Source organism: Pelodiscus sinensis, chromosome 23 (genome assembly GCF_049634645.1).
Source record: "Pelodiscus sinensis isolate JC-2024 chromosome 23, ASM4963464v1, whole genome shotgun sequence".
Taxonomy (NCBI): Eukaryota; Metazoa; Chordata; order Testudines; family Trionychidae; genus Pelodiscus; species Pelodiscus sinensis.
The window spans coordinates 8,515,110-8,536,346 of NC_134733.1; the positions used below are offsets into that span (position 1 = coordinate 8,515,110).

Below are 21,237 nucleotides of genomic sequence, written 5' to 3' on the forward strand. Positions count from 1 at the left end.
GAGATCCCCAGATTTCAAGTTCCCGTTGAAATCAGTAGAAGCTGTTGGGTGTTGCTCTTTTTTGAAAAATGTATGTAGTAGTCATCCTGCAGTGAAGAAATCCAATTTTTCAACGCAAACAAACACAAAAGTAGTGAGTGGCTGAGCAGTTCTGTCCTGTTCTTGAGCTTGTGAGATGATTTCATACTACCTCCTCACTGGCTCTAATATGCAATAGCAGTCTGTACTTTCATCAAAGCTACTATATCATATGACTCACTTAAAGGATGTTTCCTAAGTTTGTTGTTTCACCCATTCTCAGAAACTTCTTTGCCTTTCTTATAATTAAAGGGTAATAGTATTAGTAATTTACATGTGATACGTTTCTAAGGCTCTTTTCTTTGAGAAGAAAATAAGTGGGCTCTGATATTTTTTCATAAAACATCAAATTCATGTTATGCTTACCCACGTAACCTAATATCATTGGAAATTTGCTATTTGAGATTTATAATTTGTGTAGGATTGATTCTTGCATTGGTTTTGTAATGAGAAGGAAAATATTCCTATTGGAGTATGCTTTTACTGTATTTCATTTTATTTTATTTTATTTTCAGGAAGACAGCAAACGTTGGACAGTGTACCTCAATATCTCTGCCCCTCAGGTGATCTTCCCTGATGATTTCAGATTTGTGGACCCAGTGTTAGTAGTACTGGATCTGGGGAGAATATTACTTACCAATTCCCAAGGTATGGCCTGGAAATAAACTGTACTGTCTGTCTATATAAGGTAGAAACATATTTGTTCTATTCTAGCATTCTTTGCCTGGACACACATACAGTTTTACTAGTATTAACAGCATATTTATTGAGATTTTTTTAAAGGTAGGGTGATAGACTTTAGTCCAGGGTTGGGGGTGTGGGAGACCTTTTTTCGGTCAGTCGGGGGAGCCACATGTAAGTGAAAAGCAAAAAAAAAAAAAAAAAAAAAGTCTCTTAGATTTGGCCCTCCACTAATAAGCAGGAAAAAAAAGGAGCCACACTCATTTACTTTGCAGCTTGCACTCCAGCCTCGTTGGGGGCAAGGCTTAGGGTAGGGGTGGGGACCCCAGATCCCGGGGGCTGACTGCAATCCCCGGCTTGCCTGAATCCAGCCCCCAAGGCTCATCATTGGGGAGCCCATGCTGGTGCTTCAACCCCCCTGCCACTCACTCACAGGACTGGAACACACAAAATCTACTAGTCTGGCCCCCTCTAGGCTCTCGTGTGCAAGGAAAATGTGGGGAGTGTCGTTGTCGTCTTCTCAGTCAGGGGCTTCTCACTTTTCCTCTCACTTGTGTGCAGCCCCTGACTGATTTTTCTGTGGGTCAGCGGCCCCTGACCCAAGAAGGGTTTTTTACCCCTGGCTTAGGGCTATCCCCCAGGGCCAGTTGAACTCTTCTGGAGGTTTGGGGCTTGTGGATTTTGTGGAGCCCCACTAGGCTCTGGTTTGGTCTTAAAAATGCGAGGTTCAGTGTGTGGGAGGGGGCTACCAGGGAGCATGGTGGTGCTGCAAGGTCTGGTCAGGAAGAAGGGCGCAGGACAGGGCAGGGGGTTTGGGTTCTGGACGGGAGGGAAGGTGCAGAAGTGGGCTGGGTTTGGAGGTCTGGGCAGGAGGGAGGATGCAGGAGCAGGTTTGGGTGGGAGGCACAGAGTTTGTGGGCACCTTCCACCTATCTGGTGCAGCTTCGGGGGGAAGATGCAGAGCTACCTGTGCCTTTTCCCCAACCTGCAGTAGTGGGCACTGCCCAATCTTCTTCCATTGGCTGGGATTCCCTGCCAATGGGAACAGGGTAGGGCTGAAAGCCAGCACAGGGGACAGAGTTGCCCTGCACTGCCATTCCCAGTGGAGAGCTATTTCCTCCCCTGCCAGGCAGAGCCAACCATATCTTTCCGGGATTCACCCTACGAGGCTAGGGACGCCCCCTACCATCTGAAGACTGAATAGGGCTGTTCAGATCTGTAACCTGTGTGTCTGGCACATTTGGGAAACTGGGAGTGCTTATCACAGGGAATTGGAGGAAAAAAGGCTTAGAAACAGAGATATGTCTAGAATCTTCTGAAATGGCTGTCTCAGAGAAAGCATGTTTTGAGGATGTTCTCCAAAATGTGGAGCCCTGTGACACTACCCTAGGGCTAATCTAGGAAGAGTGGGAGAAAATGTATTTTCTTGTTTAGTATCCAATAAATAAAACAATTTATTTTATAATTAAGCTTAACTCATAGTGCCAGTAGTAATGTACAAAAAATAAAAAAGGAGCTCAAACACTATAAAAAAATTAAGTTATGTGAACCAGAGTTGCTTAAAATACTGTCTAGCTAATAAATAACTGTTATTACATTGGATTCCTCTCTTTACTGTTCATTTTTGAAAATGAAGCCATGTGGCCATAAAAAGACCAAGTTTTAATGTCTGCTCAGTAGAAAATAGCATGAGACTGATAAACTCTGCAGCCCTGGGGTATAATTCTGGTCCCACTGAAGTTAATGGGACTTCTGCCTTGACAGAATTTCACCCTCAATGATACCTTAGAGATATCATTCTACCTCTTTCTAGCATATCGACAAACCAATTTCTGCAAGATCTTCACAGCTTTTTTTAGTAACTGCTATGTTATCAACTTAAACAACAAATAGTATGGTAGCACTTTGAAGACTAACAAAATAGTCTCATGAGCTTTTGTGGGCACAGCCCACTTCTTCTAATGACCAGAGTGTTGTATGTCCGGAATCAAAAACCTATGTTGTTAGATTGAGCTGGGCAAATGCTGTGTAAGCTATTTCCAGAACATCCACTTGGGTTCCCTAGTAAGTTTATAAAGGAATTAGATTCTTTTGAATGACATGATTTTTCTCTCCTTTCAAGGTATCAAAGGTGGAAATTTGCCAGATTAATTGCCTTTACTGATTCTTGTCTATGGATAGTAAAGTTGATTTGGTACAAATGGGTTGATCCTGCTGAAGTAAATTGGCTTACTTCAGTGGCCAGAAGCATTGTCAGATACATCAGTTCAATAAAGTGAAAAATGTTTTCCTCTAATCTCCTTCAGTAATAGTAAAATAATGTAATTGTAATATATAATTGAATAACACAAAATCACAGAACTTTAATTTTTTTTAAATTGAATTTTAATATGTTATGTGTGTCACTTTTGTACCACCTATAAGAAAGAGTGGTAACTTTTCTTTTTGCTTTCTTCTTTTATCAAAACTAGTGCTAAGTGACAGAGTATTTCCCCTGACAATTTCTTAACCTTTGTTTAAAATCAAAATACAGAATAAGGTCAGTGTTTTATAAGTAACCAAAGGAAAAGAATGTGTGAGTTTGATAAATCCCTCCTTCTTAATTTGCAGATGAGTCTAAAATGAAGAGTATTGATGGTTTATTGTCAGAGGTCAATGAACTGAGTGATGATGAATATAAAACACCCCTAGCAACTCCTCCCAATACGCCACCTTCTGAGTCCACCACAAGTTGTGGAATCAAAACTTCTGAATTGGCTGGAATAGAGATCAGTGAAGAGCAACTACAAGCACACTTAATGAGTAAAAAAATGTATGAAAGATACACATTGTCATTTATGGATCTTCAGATTATGGTTGGTCGAGTGAAGGATAACTGGAAACATGTTCAGGATAGTGTTGTGGGTCCAACTCACGTGGTAGAAAAATTTAATGTTCATTTGCAGTTGGAGCGCAGACTGATATACACATCTGATCCAAAATACCCAGGGGCTGTCCTGTCTGGGAATTTACCAGACTTGAAAATACATATCAATGAGGATAAAATATCAGCTTTGAAGAACTGTTTTGCAAGGATGAGTACATCTGAAACTAAGTCTGCAGATGTGTTGCATATAGGGAAAGAGAAGATTTTCACAGAGGTGGACCAGCACGGAAGTTTGCATGATTCTGTAATGAATTTAACACAGAGCGTTATGATGGTTGAACAGCATACTAGAGAGGTTCTTGTAGAGTCTCAACTTCTTTTAGCTGAATTTAAAGTTAACTGTATGCAGTTAGGTGTTGAAAGCAATGGGCGCTATATCTCTGTACTTAAGGTTTTTGGCACCAATGCCCATTTTGTGAAGAGGCCTTATGATGTAGAAGTGTCACTAACTGTTCATGGTTTGCTACTGGTTGACACTATGCAAACATATGGCTCCGATTTTGATCTTCTGATGGCTTCTCACAAGAATCTTAGTTTTGATGTTCCGACAGGAAGTCTTCAAGATGATAGGGCACAGTCTCCTATTTGTGGACCAAATGAAGCCTATCCAATTAATGTGGCCAATTTGACAGAGAAATGTGCTGCATCCTCAAATACTTCATCTGGTAATTACGCAAAAGATCAAGAATCTCTGATTAAATTGGAATATCAGTTTGTGAGTGCAGAATGTCCATCAATGAATTTAGATAGCACAGTCCAAGTGATATCCGTGCAGGTGAACAATTTGGATATCATTCTTAACCCAGAGACAATTGTTGAGCTGATTGGGTTTCTCCAGAAATCTTTCCCAAAGGAAAAAGAAGAATCTAGCCCTCAACCTTTAATGACTGACTTGGAAAGAAATTTCAGGGGGCAGGAAACCTTTCAGTCTACCTATGCACGAAATATAGATGTAGAAGTGGACATTCACTGGCTAAATATACTCCTCCTTAGGACAGTTGGAATGGCAAACGGAGAAAAATATGGCAGGAAAATTGCAACAGCAAGCATTGGCGGCACCAGAGTTAATGTCTCTATGTGTAGCAAGTTGGAAGTAAACGGCTCTCTTGGCTGCTTGCGCCTTATGGATCTGACACAAGATAACATTAAGAGCCAGTATGTTGTCAGCATAGGGAATACAGCAAGGTATGAAAATCTCATCAGTGATACTGGCTACTTTGAATCTATGTTTGCCAGGCCTGAAGATGAAAGTAGCCTCTCGGATGCTTTAAGCTTCAATTTCACAGAGCAATCAAAAGAAGAATGTTCCCTGAATCTCAAAATGGCTTCTTTACATTACAACCACTCAGCTAAATTTCTGAAAGAACTAACTTTATCCATGGATGAATTGGAAGAGAATTTCTGCAGCATGCTGAAGACAGCAGCCACAAAAGTTACCTCTGTTCTGGCAACTAAAACTGCTGAGTACAGTGAAATGGTTTCTCTCTTTGACACAACACCACGGTCAAGAGATCTTTTCAATTTAGAAGATAATGAGGAAGATGGGTTTGGATCATCATCTCTCAAAATTGATACCATTAAACTTATCTTAAATGTAAATGTTGAGTCGCCAATTGTATCAATACCTCGCAAGCCAGGTAGCCCTGAACTGCTTGTAGGACATCTAGGGCAAATATCTATTCAAAATTTTGTGCCAGGAGATGACGAGTCTAGAAGTGACAGACTGCAAGTTGAAATTAAAGATATTAAAATGTATTCTTTAAATAGCAACCAGTTTATGGTCAGGAAAGAGCCTACATGTGAGATGACTCATGGGGTGCACTCTCCTTCAGGTAGTGGCAGTGTTACTAGCCAAGAGGAATCCAACTTTACTCGTCATGATTTTTTTGAGTCATTACATAAAGGTCATGGTAAGTACCATGAAAAACTCTGATCTCTTCTTTTTGCCTGGAACGTATTATTAGCATGGGGTGTATTTGAATAAATCAGTCTTTTTTTTTTTTGTTTGTTTTTTTTTTAAAGGGAGGGAGGGAGGGACTTTTCCTAAAATGTGCTGTTTGGAAATTTAATTACAATGTGGACAAATAATTTGTATCCAGATTTTGCAATACTAATCTGAAAATTCAGTAGTTGCACCCATGCACAGCCTTGCTAAAATATAATCAGAGCTACAGTTTTTAAATATGTTTTAGTACAACTAAAGATTCACAATTAGATCAGCAAAAGTAGAATTATGTTGTCTTTTCCGCGGTGTGCTTATTCAGTCAGTTTTAGTCTCCAGGTTAATCATGTATTCGGTGGGTGGTGAGATTTTTTAAATTTTATTTTAACTGTTATATTTTGGTATGATCTGGTTAGTATTTAATAATGTAGATGTTGGGCATAAAAATGTATGTTGTTCTTTTAATAACAGCTTTTCACATTCTGAACAACACCACTATCCAATTTAAATTGGAAAAGATCCCAGTAGACAGAGATTTAGAGTTGACATTCCCTTTGAGCAATGAAGACCTTGGAATATCAAGCATTATGAGAATTGAGGGGAAATTTGTCAATCCCCTTCAGGTATGATACTTTAATATTTACCAGTATAAATCTATGTTAGCCATTTTTTTGCTGAGCGACTTTTTTGATTATATAGAAGAACAGTGTAAGGGACTGAGTTGTTTAGGGTACTGAAAAATGGAATACAGAGCTTTCTTCCTCCAGATTTCCAGTCTAAATCTAACCCAGGACGATGCTGTCCAGAAGTTAGTATCATAAAGCATTTTGGTAGTCTGCCTGAAATATGTTGATGCTGTCTCATTCCTAGTCATCCTCCAGCTACATCACCAGAACACCCACTACAGTTGTCCTAATTGGCATGCTTGTTAGGAATCTCAGTAAAGGTTAAGGATTGAAGGACACTAGAAAGTATCCTTTCATCCCATATCGTTTCCCCAAAGTCAAGGTATTTTTCGGGTGGGAAGCATATACAGGCAGTCCCCGAGTTACGTGGATCCGACTTACGTCGGACCCGCAGTTACGAACGGGGTTTGCTGCCCGTCTCCCTGGTCTGCTGGAGACCAGCAGACCAGGGAGACGGGAAGCAAAGCCTCTGAGGACGCCGGCAGCGGGACAGCCGCGGCGCGTCTGGGCTGTTCGCTGCCCGCATGCTCCGCGGCTTTGCTCCACGTCTCCACAGACCAGGGAGATGGGGAGCACCTGGGCAGCGGACAGCCCAGACGCGCCGTGGCTGTCCCGCTGCCAGTGTCCTCAGAGGCTTTGCTCCCCGTCTCCCTGGTATACTGGAGACCAACAGACCAGGGAGACGCGGAGCAAATACGCGGAGGACCCAGGCGGCGGGACCGCAGTGCGTCTCGGTCCCTCGCTCGCATCTCCCTGGTCTGCTCGGAGGGGGGAGAGGGGGGCGCAGCTAGTACCCGCTCCCCCCAGCAGTCCAAGCTTTTCTCCGGATGCCTGTGGTAGAGCAGCTGGGGCACTGCCGGTTGGTCCCGCAGCGCCGCTCTGCGCGCTACTGGACCAACCCGGCAGCACCCCAGCTGCTCTGCCCCAGGCGTCCCCAAGTCAGCCGCTGCTGAAACTGACCAGCGCTGACTACAGGAAGCCCAAGGCAGGGTTGCTGTGCCCCGGGCTTCCTGGAATCAGCCACTGATCAGTTTCAGCAGCAGCTGACTTGGGGACGCCTGGGGTTCTTAAGTTGAATCTGTATGTAAGTCGGAACTGGCGTCCAGATTCAGCCTGTTGAAACTGATCAGAGGCTGATTCCAGGAAGCCCGGGGCAGAGCAACTCTGCCTCGGGCTTCCTGTAGTCAGCTGCTGGTCAGTTTCAGCAGCGGCTGAATCTGGACGCCAGTTGCGACTTACATACAGATTCAACTTAAGAACAAATCTACAGTCCCTATCTTGTACGTAACCCGGGGACTGCCTGTACTGCCACTGCCTGGGTGCATTACTGCTGTGGTAAAAAGGAATTAACTCTTCAGAGCTGTCCTTCTGGTAATTTTTACCAACCTTAATTAAAAACAAATTCTGTTAAAACTATGTTATGACATGGCATTTAGAAAATCTCATAGTTTCTATAACGAACACAAAGTTATCATTGATCAAAAATGTTGTATCTTTCTCATTGTGATTGAATCCCCCGATTTTTAATTTAGCATTTCCAATGCAAGCTTAGTGCGACTGCAGATATTGAAATCTTGAATTTGTGGAACAGTTCAATTTCTGTACTAGCTTCTATGCTGTATGCAGGATTTCTCTAGTCAGACCTACCCTCCCTTCAGTTTGAAACAGACTGTTGTGTATTTCAAATATTCACCATAAATTGAGCCAGTGTTTTCTTTAAAGGCTAATCCTTTACCTGTGATATTGATTAGTTGCTGTGGAAATTATGATGGTGTGACAGAGGAGTATAATTTTATGGGAAGAAACTGTAGAAAGATGAAATGTTAAGAATTTATATGCCTTTTTGTTTTGAATGTTCTTAAATCAAATAACAATGGTGGATGGAGGTGGTGCGTAGAAGGAAGCAAAGCAGATACACTTAAGCAGATAAGCAGTCTTGATAATGAATAGAATGCTTTTCAAGATTTTCTACAAGATGTTTTCAGAATTTTAATGAAAGTCAGTTGTTGGGGCCTAAAGTACTATAACAAATTTTAACATTAAGAAAGTATGGAGATATTTTACACACTTGCTGAATATGGAAAATATTGATGACTGTTTTTAAATGCAGGTGGTGCTAGCAAAACATGTGTATGAGCAAGTTTTGCAAACCCTTGACAACTTAATTTACGATGAAGATTTGAATAAATTTGTATCCAGTTCTACATCTTCAACTTATCCTAGTTCTCCTTCAGCATTACTTCGTAGTGTAGGATCAGAGTTCTCGAATGAACGGAAGGAGAATGGATTGTTCAGCCATTCCAGCTTTTCTGCTGTTCCAAACAAGTCGATTCCTGTTAGAGAAACAAAATCTTTTACCCACATTCAAGCAAACTTTCATATTTCAGAACTCCAGGTTCAGTTATGTGGAGATCTTACACTTGGAGCACAAGGTCTGGTCAGCTTAAAGTTTCAGGACTTTGATGTTGAATTCACTAAGGATCATCCACATACTTTATCTGTTCAGATTACCTTGCGTTCTCTGTTGATGGAAGACCTGTTGGAAAAAAGTCCAGATTCCATGCACAAGAACCTCATGGTATCCCGGGGTGCACCCAAACCCTCCAGTTTAGTGCACAAGGAATATCTTTCCCAATCTTGCCCATCAGTATCCAATGTGGAGTATCCAGACATGCCACGTTCCCTCCCTTCCCACATGGAAGAAGCACCAAATGTTTTTCAGTTATACCAAAGACCAATTTGTGCCTCCCGTAAGGCACAAAAAGAAGATGCTGATTCTGAATATCCTTTTACCCCACCTCCTTCTCCAACATTAAGCAAGTCGAAGGCCCCTTCTGGAAAAAATAACTTTGATGATTCATTGGTTCATATCAATATATTCCTAGTGGACAAGAAACATTCTGAATTTTCTTCTTGCTATAACAAAATTAACCGTAGCGTGGATGTTGACTTCAATTGCCTTGACGTTTTAATAACATTGCAAACCTGGGTGGTGATATTGGATTTTTTTGGGATTGGCTCCACTGCTGACAACCATGCTATGAAGCAACAACCTGAGGATATTCAGCAGATGGTTAAATCAGAAACAAATGTCTTACCGACTTCTGAAGTTGAGGATCCTGTAAACACTAAGTTGAAACTTAAGGTACTAGAAATAGAGGTGCTGGGGGTTTACCATGTTTGTCTCCATAAGGCATTGCTTTATGGAAATAGTGTGTTTTTAATTTAACATTTTATATTTACAGTGGTGATCATTCATATGTATACTATGCACAGTATTGCAGTAAATCTCAATTATTCCAAAGTCTTTAGAGGGAACTACATATAAATTGTAATTTGATTATTATTAAACCCTCATTTTGCAAAGATGTTGTATTTGGGGTAAGCGAACAGATTTGATTTTTAGAGGAAAGTCTTGGCTAGCCAGTGTTTTGGAATACTGGGTTTGTCTGTTCTATGATAATTTGAGGAGGACAGAGACTGTCATCTGTTGTGCGGTAGGAGAGTAGTCAGAGCCCCAATACTGTTGCCACCTCCGCAATCCTTAGGGAGCAGACTAGGAAGACTTCTTGCTCCCTTCTGATTTTATCTGGCTAATTGGAACCCCAAAATCTTATCACCCCCAGGCATCTCGGATATTTTATTATGCTTGTCAGAATTTATTTGACTCCTAATTAGGGTCATCCTCCCATGCCATAGATGACCAAGCCTCATGAGTCTTCTAGGGAGAAATTGGCTTTGTTGGGCCCCCAAAACATCCTTATAGTGATGACACCATAACCTTCTTGAGGTTTATATGCTCCACTTAAGTTTGAGGCCCCTGCCAAGTGTCAGGAGGCTTGCCTGGTTTAGGGATTAAGAGGGCAACCACGAGTGTCCTAAAATTTTGAGGGGTGAGTGTGTGGGAAATCTCTGAAGAACCCTTCTAAAGAAGATTTGGGTGGTTAAGCTATGGTCCTCAATGCTCACTGGAGCCCACAATTGTAGAGCTAGTGTGAGCGGTCAATTAAAAATCTTAAGATCCTTATGATGCAGATCCTTAAGATCCTTATGGTGCTCAACAAGCCCCCTATGACTTGCAGTCGGTGGTGTTGAGACCCCCAAATGAGTCTTATAAGACTAATTAGGTGGTAGTTGCACCCATTTAGGTCCCAAAGGTCCTGGTCAAAATTGGCGATTCATTATGCTAGGCACTGACACATAGGAATACAGTTGTTTCCCCAGGGATCTTGCAATGTAATTGTGACAAGGCACAAACATTAAGAGGGAAGGGGAAGGAGGATGAAATTAATTGTAGTAAGTCCTTGAGGGGTTCTGAGTAACTTGAGTTTTTTTTAATGTAAATAAATCTCTACTCAAAAGGATGAGACATGCCTCCCAATATGCCCTTTGTTAGTGGACTGAGTTCATTTAGGAGTCATAGTAGAAGTGTGTCTTGAAATGGCATATGGAGGAGAATCGAGTTGTGAACTTGGCTAGTTCACTTGGCTGTTCCATGTATAATGGATACTTGGAGGGAAACACAAAGGCAACTGTGGGAGAAATGGATAGTTAAGGCTGCTATTGGAAGAGTGGAAAATGCAGTAGGAGACTAGCAGATGTGGAAGGATGGGCAGAGCTGTGAAGGACCATGTGAATAAGAACAAAACCCTTGAACTTTATGCAATGACAAAATGAGTGATAAGGGATTCCAACGTGGGGCTTGGATCATCAGAAAGGCAGGCAAGTTAGATAGTCTTGTGTGGAGGGCATGATATGGGTATTAATGGCAAAAGTTTTCTTTTAAAATTGAGGGTTTTTTGTTTTTCAATGAAAGAGGGGCTTTACTTCCCCCTTTTCTAGTCAGTTCAGAGTTGGTTCCAGTTATGATCATATTACATAATATCACTCTCTTGTTTTTTTTTTTGCTTGACTAGGTTCATTCCCTATCCTTAGTATTGAATAAGGCGACCAGTGAGCTGGCTAAAGCTAATGTGTCAAAACTTGTCACGTACCTGGAAATGACAGGTGAGTATAGGTGGTAGTTAACATTTAAAAATGCATATAGTTTAGAATGAGGAAAATTCACGGACTTGAAATAGCGTCTTGAACTGGTTTTCCTTTACTGGGCGTTTTTTGCTTGTCAGGTCAGGCAAGTTTGAATGCAGACTTTCAGTAGTTAATTGGTATTGATAGCTTCCAGTGTTTTTCCACACATATGACTTATACTGTATCTTATGGTGTTCCTTGTAAACACTGAAATAGGAATACCCTCATAATACTTTGAAAAATATATTCACTTTAAGCTGTGCTCAAAGCCAGGGTTGTATAGATTAGGTAACTCTGAGTAGTTGGAGGTGCCATAAATATATAGAACCAGTTCATTTTCTGTAAATGGCGTTTTATATCCTGCCATGTCTAGTTTTTTGTAAACCTTTACAATGGTGAAAGACAGTTATGCATAACTATTCTGTTTAAACAGTCATGAAGCCATTCTTTTCCAGTCTTATATTAATTCCATCCAAATGTGTATCTTAAAGAGAATTTCCAGCATGTTGTGAAGAATAGGGTACTCGGTTTAGAGGATTAATCTCACAACAACCTCTTTTTGCAACTTTTGCGCCCTTGTAGCATGCTGAACACTTAAACCTTTATGCTCAATTCAGCTAGGACCTTAATTGGTTTCGTTTTTTAATCTTTTTTGTTTTGTTTTATAAAAAGTGACATTGATTTTTCTCAATGAGAGAGATTTTCATATCTATAAAATGTTTAGTTTTCAGAATGTATACGTACTAGTCAGTTTTTAGGCCTCGGGTTTAGGGATGTAAAATCCCATTTAACTGGTTAACCAGTTAAACATAGTGTTTAACCAGTTAGCCGAGTAAAGGAGAACAGGTGGGGGTGGCAGCTGATCCAGGAGCCAGGGCCCGCCACAGATGGGGATGCTTCAGCCATGGGACCACAGCAGCCCCACCAGTTAACTGGAAACAGTAAGGATGAAGCTAACCGGTTCACCTTTCACATCTTTAGAGGGAACCCCACACACATGAAATGAAATGGTTAGTCTATATATGCAAACATTTTTGCCAACATAAACTATTTAGCACAGCCTCTTTATTTTACTTATGGAAATTATTTGCTTTGATTTTTGGAATGTGGTATTTTGTGTTTTCCTATTTCTTTGTTTTTTCAATAGTCTGTTAAAGTCTAGGTTGTCCTAGTAAAGGTAATTGTATCATGCAATGACAAGGGATTTATTTCAGACAGTTAATTAATATTAATATTCTCGAAGGTAGATAATGGCCTTTTCTTGTTTTGTAGATGGAGACTTAGCCCTACAGGGAAGCATTGGAAGCCTGTCCCTAAGTGATCTTACCTCTCATGGAGAGTTTTATAGAGAACGGTTCACTACAAGTGGTGAAGAGGCACTCATTTTCCAAATTTACAAGTAAGAAATTGAACATTTTCTTGTTGAACAGTGTTTAACAGGATATTAAAGCAACAACAAAACAACAGAATGTTTAGCTTATAAACTGTTCTATCTTGAAAGCTGTGATGTAAAAAATCTACTGTTGTATCTATTGTATACTTTTTTTAGGAATTTGATTGGTAATTTTAATTAATCAACATATACCTGGGAAGGCATTTTTTAGAAAAGTTGTTTATGGTTCTGCCAAGAGTGATTTGAAAAACAAAAACAAGTTTGATCTGTTCTAAATAAAATAGCACCTTGTTTTTTTAACTTAACTGTTTTGAGTTACTTGATACTATTGTTAAACAAAGAGTTTATTATTATTAGAGCAAAAGTTAACTTTAAAACTTTAGAAAGAAGCATGTTGTGTAGATAAACACAGTAAAGACCTCATCCTGAGTTCTTTGCAAAGAAAAAGCTCCCATTAACATAGAGGCAAAAGTCTCATTTTAAGGAAGTTGGCATCAGACCCAGAAAAAGTATATGCACATAACTCCATGGTCGTCTTTAGTGGCCTAGGGCTGTGTGTTTATGGAAGCAGTGGCATATTTTTCATAGTGGCAGGCTACAGAGTGTATATACAGGCAGTCCCCGGGTTACGTACAAGGTAGGGACTGTAGGTTTGTTCTTAAGTTGAATCTGTATGTAAGTCGGAATTGGCATCCAGATTCAGCCGCTGAATCTGGACACCAGTTCTGACTTACATACAGATTCAACTTAAGAACCCCAGGCGCCCCCAAGTCAGCTGCTGCTGAAACTGATCAGCAGCTGATTCCAGGAAGCCCGGGGCAGAGCAACTCTGCCTCGGGCTTCCTGTAGTCAGCCGCTGGTCAGTTTCAGCAGCGGCTAAATCAGGACGCCTGGGGCAGAGTAGCTGGGGTGCTGCTGGGTTGGTCCAGTAGCGCCAAGGAGCGGTGCTGCGGGACCAACCGGCAGCGCCCCACCTGCTCTACCACAGGCCCCAGGCTTTGCTCCACATCTCCCTGGTCTGCTGAGGGGGACACTAGCTGCGTCCCCCCCAGCAGACCAGAGAGACGCGAAGCAAAGCGGCGGAGGACCCGGGCCGGACCCGCGGCCGCTTCCAGATCAGCTGGAAGCGCTGCGGGTCCAGCCGGGTCCTGCGTGGCTTTGCTCAGTGTCTCCCTGGTCTGCAGACTCGAGAGACGCTGAGCAAAGCGGCGCAGGACCCGGGGCCGGACCCGCAGCGCTTCCAGATCAGCTGGAAGCGCCGTAGGTCCGGCCGGGTCCTGCGCCGCTTTGCTCAGCGTCTCCCTGGTCTGCAGACCAGAGAGACGCGGAGCAAAGCCGCGCAGGACCCGGGGCCGGACCCGCGGCGCTTCCAGCTGATCTGGAAGCGGCCGCGGGTCTGGCCCCCGGGTCCTGCGCCGCTTTGCTCCCCGTCTCCCTGGTCTGCTGGCTCCCGCAGCAGACCAGGGAGACGGGGAGCAGCTTTTCTCGCCCCGGAGGAGGCGGGCGGCAGGACCAGGCGTCCCGCCGCTCCAGTCCTCCGGGGCGAGAAAATCCCCGTTCGTATCTGCGGATCCGATGTAAGTCGGATCCGCGTAACTCGGGGACTGCTTGTATACAGAAAGAGCAAGGAAGGGAGGATGTGTGCAGAGTAGAGAGGGGACTTCCTTCAATGTTATACTGCCAGCAATCTTTGGACCCCTCAAGGGGATCAGCTAGTGTTATGATTAAAAATCTGAACTATTCTAATGACTAGGGCTCGACAAATAATACAATCTACTCGCTCGTGGCGAGTAGATTGAAACCCACAAGAGCCGGGTTTGGGTGATCTGCGCATGCACAGATCACCGGACAGCACGGCTGGAGAGCGGGGCTCACCACGGTTTGGCGAGCCCTACTAATGACGTTTGGAGTTTTATTGTGTCCTCAAAGCTTCCCATTCAGTACAAATGATACCTTTGGTACCATCTGTGAACTACAGTAAACTTGTTTCCACTTGTCTCACTTTTAGAGTTAGGCCTTTTCAACATTGTCCTACAGCAGTTGTGCTCAATTTAAATGACATTTTGTTCTATGTATTCAAATGTTTTGAAGTTAAATGTCTTGTCTTCATTATTCTGTCACTTGCAAAATTGTTTTGTTAGCATGAAGATCAACTTAAACTAATAGAACACATTGACATTCAGAGTTGAATGTTCTTTTACTGCCACTTATGACAGTGTTAGAGAGATAAAATATCACTGTTCTGGATATTTGCAAAATATAGGCATGACCTACTAAGTTAAAGATAAGTCAAAATTCAGAATTTCATTTTTTTTCTGATAGCTTGATTTAATCACAGTGGTATATATATGAGTGCATAGTAATTTAGGATTTAGTTAAGAACTTATTCTTTCAAATTGTGCTGTAAGTTCAGTTTTTAGTTGAACAAGTGTAAGGTATTGTTACAATTATTAAAATGATCACTTTTTATTGTAACAATTTGCAAATGTTGCTGTTCAGGTGTAAGTGAACTTGAAATTGTGTAGAGGTTTTTAATTTTTTATTCAATTATTTTTTTTATCACAGGTATGGGCGACCTGACCCTTTGCTACAAAGAGAGTGTGATATTCGTGTCAGCTTGCGGATGGCATCAGTTCAGTATGTGCATACTCAGCGCTTTCAGGCAGAAGTGGTATCTTTCATCCAACATTTCACTCAGCTTCAGGATGTCCTAGGGCGCCAGAGAGCAGCAATTGAAGGACAAACAGTATGTTTGTTTTTTCCCCCAACATTTTTCTTAGTATAGTGTAGACATTCCTGGCTTTGAAATATGTCATTCATTTGTTTTACCACATCATCTCACAGAAACTTGAGAAGTATTAGGCTGTAATGAGGTCTGATTTCTTTATATTATACGAGATGCATAACATTGCTAGCATATGAGATGTTATGAGGGATCAAATTTACTGGAAATCACTTCTGATTTTTTTTCCCCAAAAAATTACATTTTAAATGTGCACGGGTAAGTGTATACTTATCTCTGTGATTATGGTAGCATATAATTTTTTGCAATGCAACCAGGGCCAATAAATGAAGTTCAATCAGTCTTTTAACAGTTATCCTGTGTGTCACACCTGTATTATAAAAAAATAAAATTATAAATCTCTTGTAGAAGTTCTAATTGGTGAATTTACAAGGAAACTGTATCCCCTTTCTGCAGGAGAATGGATATGATGATCTAATTGATTTTTTCCGTTTGTAATATCTGAAATCCTAAACTGTTCTTACTCTACAAGTTAATTCTTCCTGTTTTTGAGTAGTATTTATTAGGTGATTGAACATTATTTTAGTAATATAATTTTTTTCAGAAATGTAATAGAAATATTTGTATTCTGAAAGTGTCAAAATGTAGAAACATCTTGGGGTTCTGTTGGAAGAAACAGCCATTTTCATGGCATATCTTTTGATAATGACAGATATTTGAGATGTTGGATTTTGTATAAAGAATTTTTTATGGCTTCTTCTTTGCCATGTTTATACATTTTTGTGGAGATTATTTGTGTCAGGAAATGAAGAGAGATTACATACAATTCATTTGCTTTTCACTGGCCTGTGGGAATTGATTATATTGTGCTTTTATCTGACTGTAAGGTAAACTCTGAAGGTGAAACAGTAAATGCTGGCTCCAATTTCCTGTTTTCTGAATTTAGATTGGTTCTTCTCTCTGTTGCAAAGAATGCCTGATTCTTTCAGGAATTCTTAATCCTACTTAGTTTAATTTTGCTGATTTGATGTAGACAGTCAAAACCCTCTCTTTCATTTGCTTTTCAAATTTCAGCCTGATCTGTTTTCACTAAGAGAGCTGATGAAAAATATTGTTAGCTGTAATGATTTACAGATGTGATTATTTACTTCCTTTCAATCTAGGATGAACGTAAATAACAATTTTGTAGCTAACTTGAAATTTTGATATTTTTAATAGTTCAGTTTTACTTCAGTTTACCATCTTAATATGTAATTGAGTTTGGCTGGGACAGTAAAATATTTTATACTTTACTCTTCTTCCACGACTTCTGGCTTGTTTTCACAATATTCATCAGCCCTTTCTTTCCAAACAAGTCATCTGTTTCTGTATAGCTGAAACAAGAATTTGCTATTGTAGGTGGGGAGAAATTTTAGAATTTCTCAGGTTTCAATCCATCTATATATAGTTTCCAGGTGTAATATAAACATGCTACTTATCAACATTTGTCAGTAACATAGCAAAAATTTAATTGGACTGCCTATGAATGTATTTTAATAATAAAATGGCTAAGTGCAGTAAGAGGAGAAAGCAATTTCATATCAGATATTAAACGCACTAGAAAATAAATTTTCCCTTTGAAAAGCTTATATACAGAGAGGTTACAAAAATGATTAGTGAGGTTACAAAAATGATTAGTGATGTTACAGGATTATCAAAAATGTTTGCCTTCTGGTAAATTATTCTGTGGTAAATTATATTTTAAATTGGATTTTTATTCCACCAGGTGAGAAATCAGGCACAGCGAGCCTCTCGAGTTTTTCTTGACATTGAAGCTGGTGCTCCTGTTCTGCTTATCCCTGAAAGTTCCAAGTCTAACCATCTTATTGTGGCTAATCTTGGGAAATTGAAAGTTAAGAACAAGTTTCTCTTTGCAGACACACCAGGTACCTTCTCGTTAAAAGACAAGGTAAGGACAATTGTGTATATTATCTTTCTGAATTGAAAGAATATTCCTTACAGGTTGAGCCTCTCTAGTCTGGCACCCTCAAGACCTGATCGGTACTGAACCACAGGAAGTCAATATTGTAGTGAATGGGTCTCTTTTTTTTTTCTCCCCCTTTTTATTTCACCCTAGCAAATAAACAGAACAATGCTGCTTAATAATGTATTACGGTACTGGTATGCCATATATAAGCCTACGCTTAGCCAAGGCTTTATCAGCTCTCTTCACAACAATTAACTGTATCAACACAAGGAAATACATAGATCAAGCATAACAAATATGCTTACACTTATCAGCATTGCCAGCATCTCCACTGCTTGCTGAGTTCTTATGTAAAGGTAAATTAGAGCTGAATAACTGCACAGAATCCTGAGAGCCAGGACTGGTGGCTGTAAATAAACTTTATGGGACTCTGGGAAACTTGGCCATGCTCTTGATAAGCAGACATTGAGGTAACTAAAATCATGCCATACCGTAGATGTTGCCAGACCAGTGTGTGCTGGACTAGAGAGGTTCAGCCTGTATTGATCTTTTTTTTTTTTTTAATGCATCTATTTTATGTCATTAAATGTCATTCAAAGTGTCCAGAGAATTTTCTTTTCTTCTCTATGCCCATAGGCTATTACATCACCACACACTTTAGAGGATACAATGGAATATAGTATTTTAATCCAGTGTTTCTCAGTGGACCGCAGCCCCCCTAGCAACTTCCCAAAGCCACCTGCAGCCCACTTTGAGAAACACTGCTTTAGCTGATAGTATATTTTTCTCGTAAAGGTCAGTGTAATGATTTTGTGGGTTCCCATTTCTTAACAAGTTTATCCCATCTTTCTATATTATTTTGCATTACAGTCTCATCTGTCTTGCTGCTAATAAAATGGTTTCATAATATTGAATGAGATGTACAAAAAGTCTTTCAGTTCCTTTGCCTGACTGCCAGTGCTCTTCCAATAATTTGTCTCTAATCTCAGGATTTGAACCAGCTGTCAAAAGCCAGATAAAATTCCCATTGGGTCAGTAAAGTCAAGTAGGGCCAGATCTTTAAGAATAGCTAGAATGTTCTTGATAAGAGAGGAGTTTTAGAGCAGAAGTGGTGTGATGCATTTTCTCCTTCCTCCCTTTCCCCATAACAAAACCAAGCAAAATTAAGTGATCCTGATAATGAGAAGAGGAACAGTGTAATATGTGGAATTTGTATGGAACCTTCCTATTCCACCTTTACCTGCAAGGTAGGTTTGGGATCAGTTTCAGGTTGTACCTCCCTTAACCAGGACTCCATGGTCTGGCAACATCCATGGCCTGGCATGGACCATGGGATGTTCCTGGACCCCAGAGCCCAGGAAGAGGCAGGTCTGGCGGTGAGGCAGGAGTGCTGTAAGGGGCACCAGAGACTCAGGAGGAGAGAGAAGGGAGGGGGGAAGGATAGAGAAATACAGAGTTCCAGTCCCATCCCCCCACCCTGGCTGCAGTGCTCTGGTCCTAGCTGTGGAGCCAGACACCTGCGGAGCTCTACCTCAGCTGCAGAGCCAGGTGACTGTGGAGCTCTGCCCCAACTGCAGAACTTTGGCCCTGGCAGTAGGAGGGCCAGAGTCTGAGACAGCAGCCCTAGCTTAGTGGCAGCATCACCACGAGGGAAGGAACCTTCCCTGGTCCAGCAAATCTACTCTTGCAGGATCAATGAGGTACTGAGGGTGCCGGACCAGCGAAGTCCAACCTGCAGGGGCAGACTGGCCCAGCTGGATACTGGGAATTTCCCGATGTGCCATCATCCAGTGGGCCGTCGTGTCCGCACACCGTTGCCCCTCACTCCGAGTGGCTTCGTGTCCATGCTTTATGCGGCACGCAGAGCCTGACCCGCCGCTTGTGCCGCATGCTGGACATGACACGGGGCGGAGTTTGAGGGGTACGCAGCGATGACGTCATGGGGAGTGCTGTTCTCAACCTATTTCCTGTGCTTATTTTGATTGCTAGTACACTCCTGCCAACCTGTGCTTAAAAGTGTGAAGTGTGTTTATTACAAGGTGATAATGGAATTCTAATGGTGAATTGACACCCTGCAATGTTGCTGCATTGATAGATTAAAATGGTATTTACATTAATATTTGGCAATCAGGGAGAAAATGTATGAATATCAATCACTTTAAGTCTTGGCATAAGCAATTGTATTAGTAAATGTTGAATAATACAAGATGTGTGTGTCATTTGGGGTCTTTAATTGAATTTTTTCTTTTACTCATTTATTTCTGAGGATTTGATTTTGCAAGGCAGTGCATACGAAGATTCCATTTTATGTGAGGTATTAATATATCTTTTCAGAGGTGTTGGGTGTTCATTTAAAGAAAAAAGATCATTGTGGAATTCAGCATTCATGCACGTAATATAAAAATGTTACTTTATATATTAAAAAGTGAATTTTTTGCAGTGATTTTGTAGAATTCCATAAGTGTTGGATTTCAGTTTATTTTGCTGTGTTCTTACACTTATTTCTCCTTTAAGTTTTTCATACATGCCTGAAGATGACCATGTTTGGATTTTTAAATATAAATTTATAAATTTATGGGTGTGATTTTTGGGTTGCATGCTCTTTAACTAGATAGGAATATGATAAAAGTTGCATATAAAGAAACCTTAAACTTTACAACTAGAAAAATTTAAAACTAAAAGGAAGCATTTGAGGGAAAATTTAAAGACATGGAAATTACTAATTGCTCATGAGTGGGGTGCCATTCTGAAGCATCTCAAGCACAGCACAAAATTGAAAGAACAAATTCTAGTAGTAGGGGTAGGAAAGTGAGAAATACAAGATTGCTGAAGCAAATGAGAAAAGTAGGTTGTAATTAGTGCACAGCTAGATGAAATGTAGTTTAATCTAATGGGTGTGTTTAAAAAAAAAAAAACCCAAATCCATAAAGGTAACTTTGAATTGGGTTTGGATTATAAAGAAGGTGTATAACCCCCCAGAAGTGCTCAGTGAGAGGTATATGAGCATTAATGGGGGGAGGTAGTAAATAGATCCCAAGACATTAACGTATTTTTAGTTCCTTTCCCACTGTTCAGAAATCCCAGAAAATTAAAAAGCAAAATAGTAGGTCCTTTGCAATCTTCTGATGTTTAGATATTGTGTTTTGAAGATGGAAAACTTTAGTGCACAAAACTGTTAAAATCTAAGTGAAGAAAAGGTGTAATACTAATCATAAACAAAGCTCCTCTTCTTTCTGTGGAATTGTAAATGTAAAGGTGGGAAATGATTTAAGGAAAAGAGATATGGGTTTTTATGTTGTGGACTAATGGAGAGTTAAAGAAATAGTTCTGCTGCACTTGGGGTGCATTTTATGTCATGCATAAGGTGCCTAGAGTATATGGAAAGGCACCATTGAAAACTTTTTACCCAAGTGTTCAAAGGCCTGAAAATAATTAGCACAAATGGATCATAAAATGTATGAAATCTGACACTTGCAGTTATATCAGAAATATCTAATATATTACCCCTTTAATTAATAATTTTAATGAAATATTTTTCTGAAAGTTTAAAAAAAGTCTATGTAGACTTTTCACTCCTATTTTCTAAATGTATTAGACTGTAAATCTTATTCTAGTGAAAATTTATGAGTAATTTAAAAACAGGGACAAAAATTTCATATGTGATTATATGACTTCATTTTGGAATTGTTCTAATATTTAAGGAGAGCCACAATTTGGAGTGACATTTTGTTTTGTTTTTCAAATAGATCATTTTGTTTATGGTTAGTGGTTATACTACTTTTTCCACTTTTCTT

General features: G+C 40.4%; 1 protein-coding gene across 10 annotated transcripts in view; it reads left to right on the forward strand.

Annotated features, from left to right (window-relative positions):
• VPS13D (vacuolar protein sorting 13 homolog D) overlaps positions 1 to 21,237 on the forward strand; it is a 223,547-nt gene that overhangs the window by 37,324 nt on the left and 164,986 nt on the right. For all 10 annotated transcript variants that reach the window (XM_075906827.1, XM_075906819.1, XM_075906820.1 and 7 more), the window contains 8 exons: positions 594 to 726; positions 3,370 to 5,595; positions 6,099 to 6,250; positions 8,424 to 9,458; positions 11,230 to 11,320; positions 12,614 to 12,740; positions 15,300 to 15,480; positions 17,243 to 17,425. In XM_075906827.1, the coding sequence (XP_075762942.1) occupies positions 594 to 726; positions 3,370 to 5,595; positions 6,099 to 6,250; positions 8,424 to 9,458; positions 11,230 to 11,320; positions 12,614 to 12,740; positions 15,300 to 15,480; positions 17,243 to 17,425 (4,128 nt within the window). The remainder of the gene's footprint in view (positions 1 to 593; positions 727 to 3,369; positions 5,596 to 6,098; positions 6,251 to 8,423; positions 9,459 to 11,229; positions 11,321 to 12,613; positions 12,741 to 15,299; positions 15,481 to 17,242; positions 17,426 to 21,237) is intronic.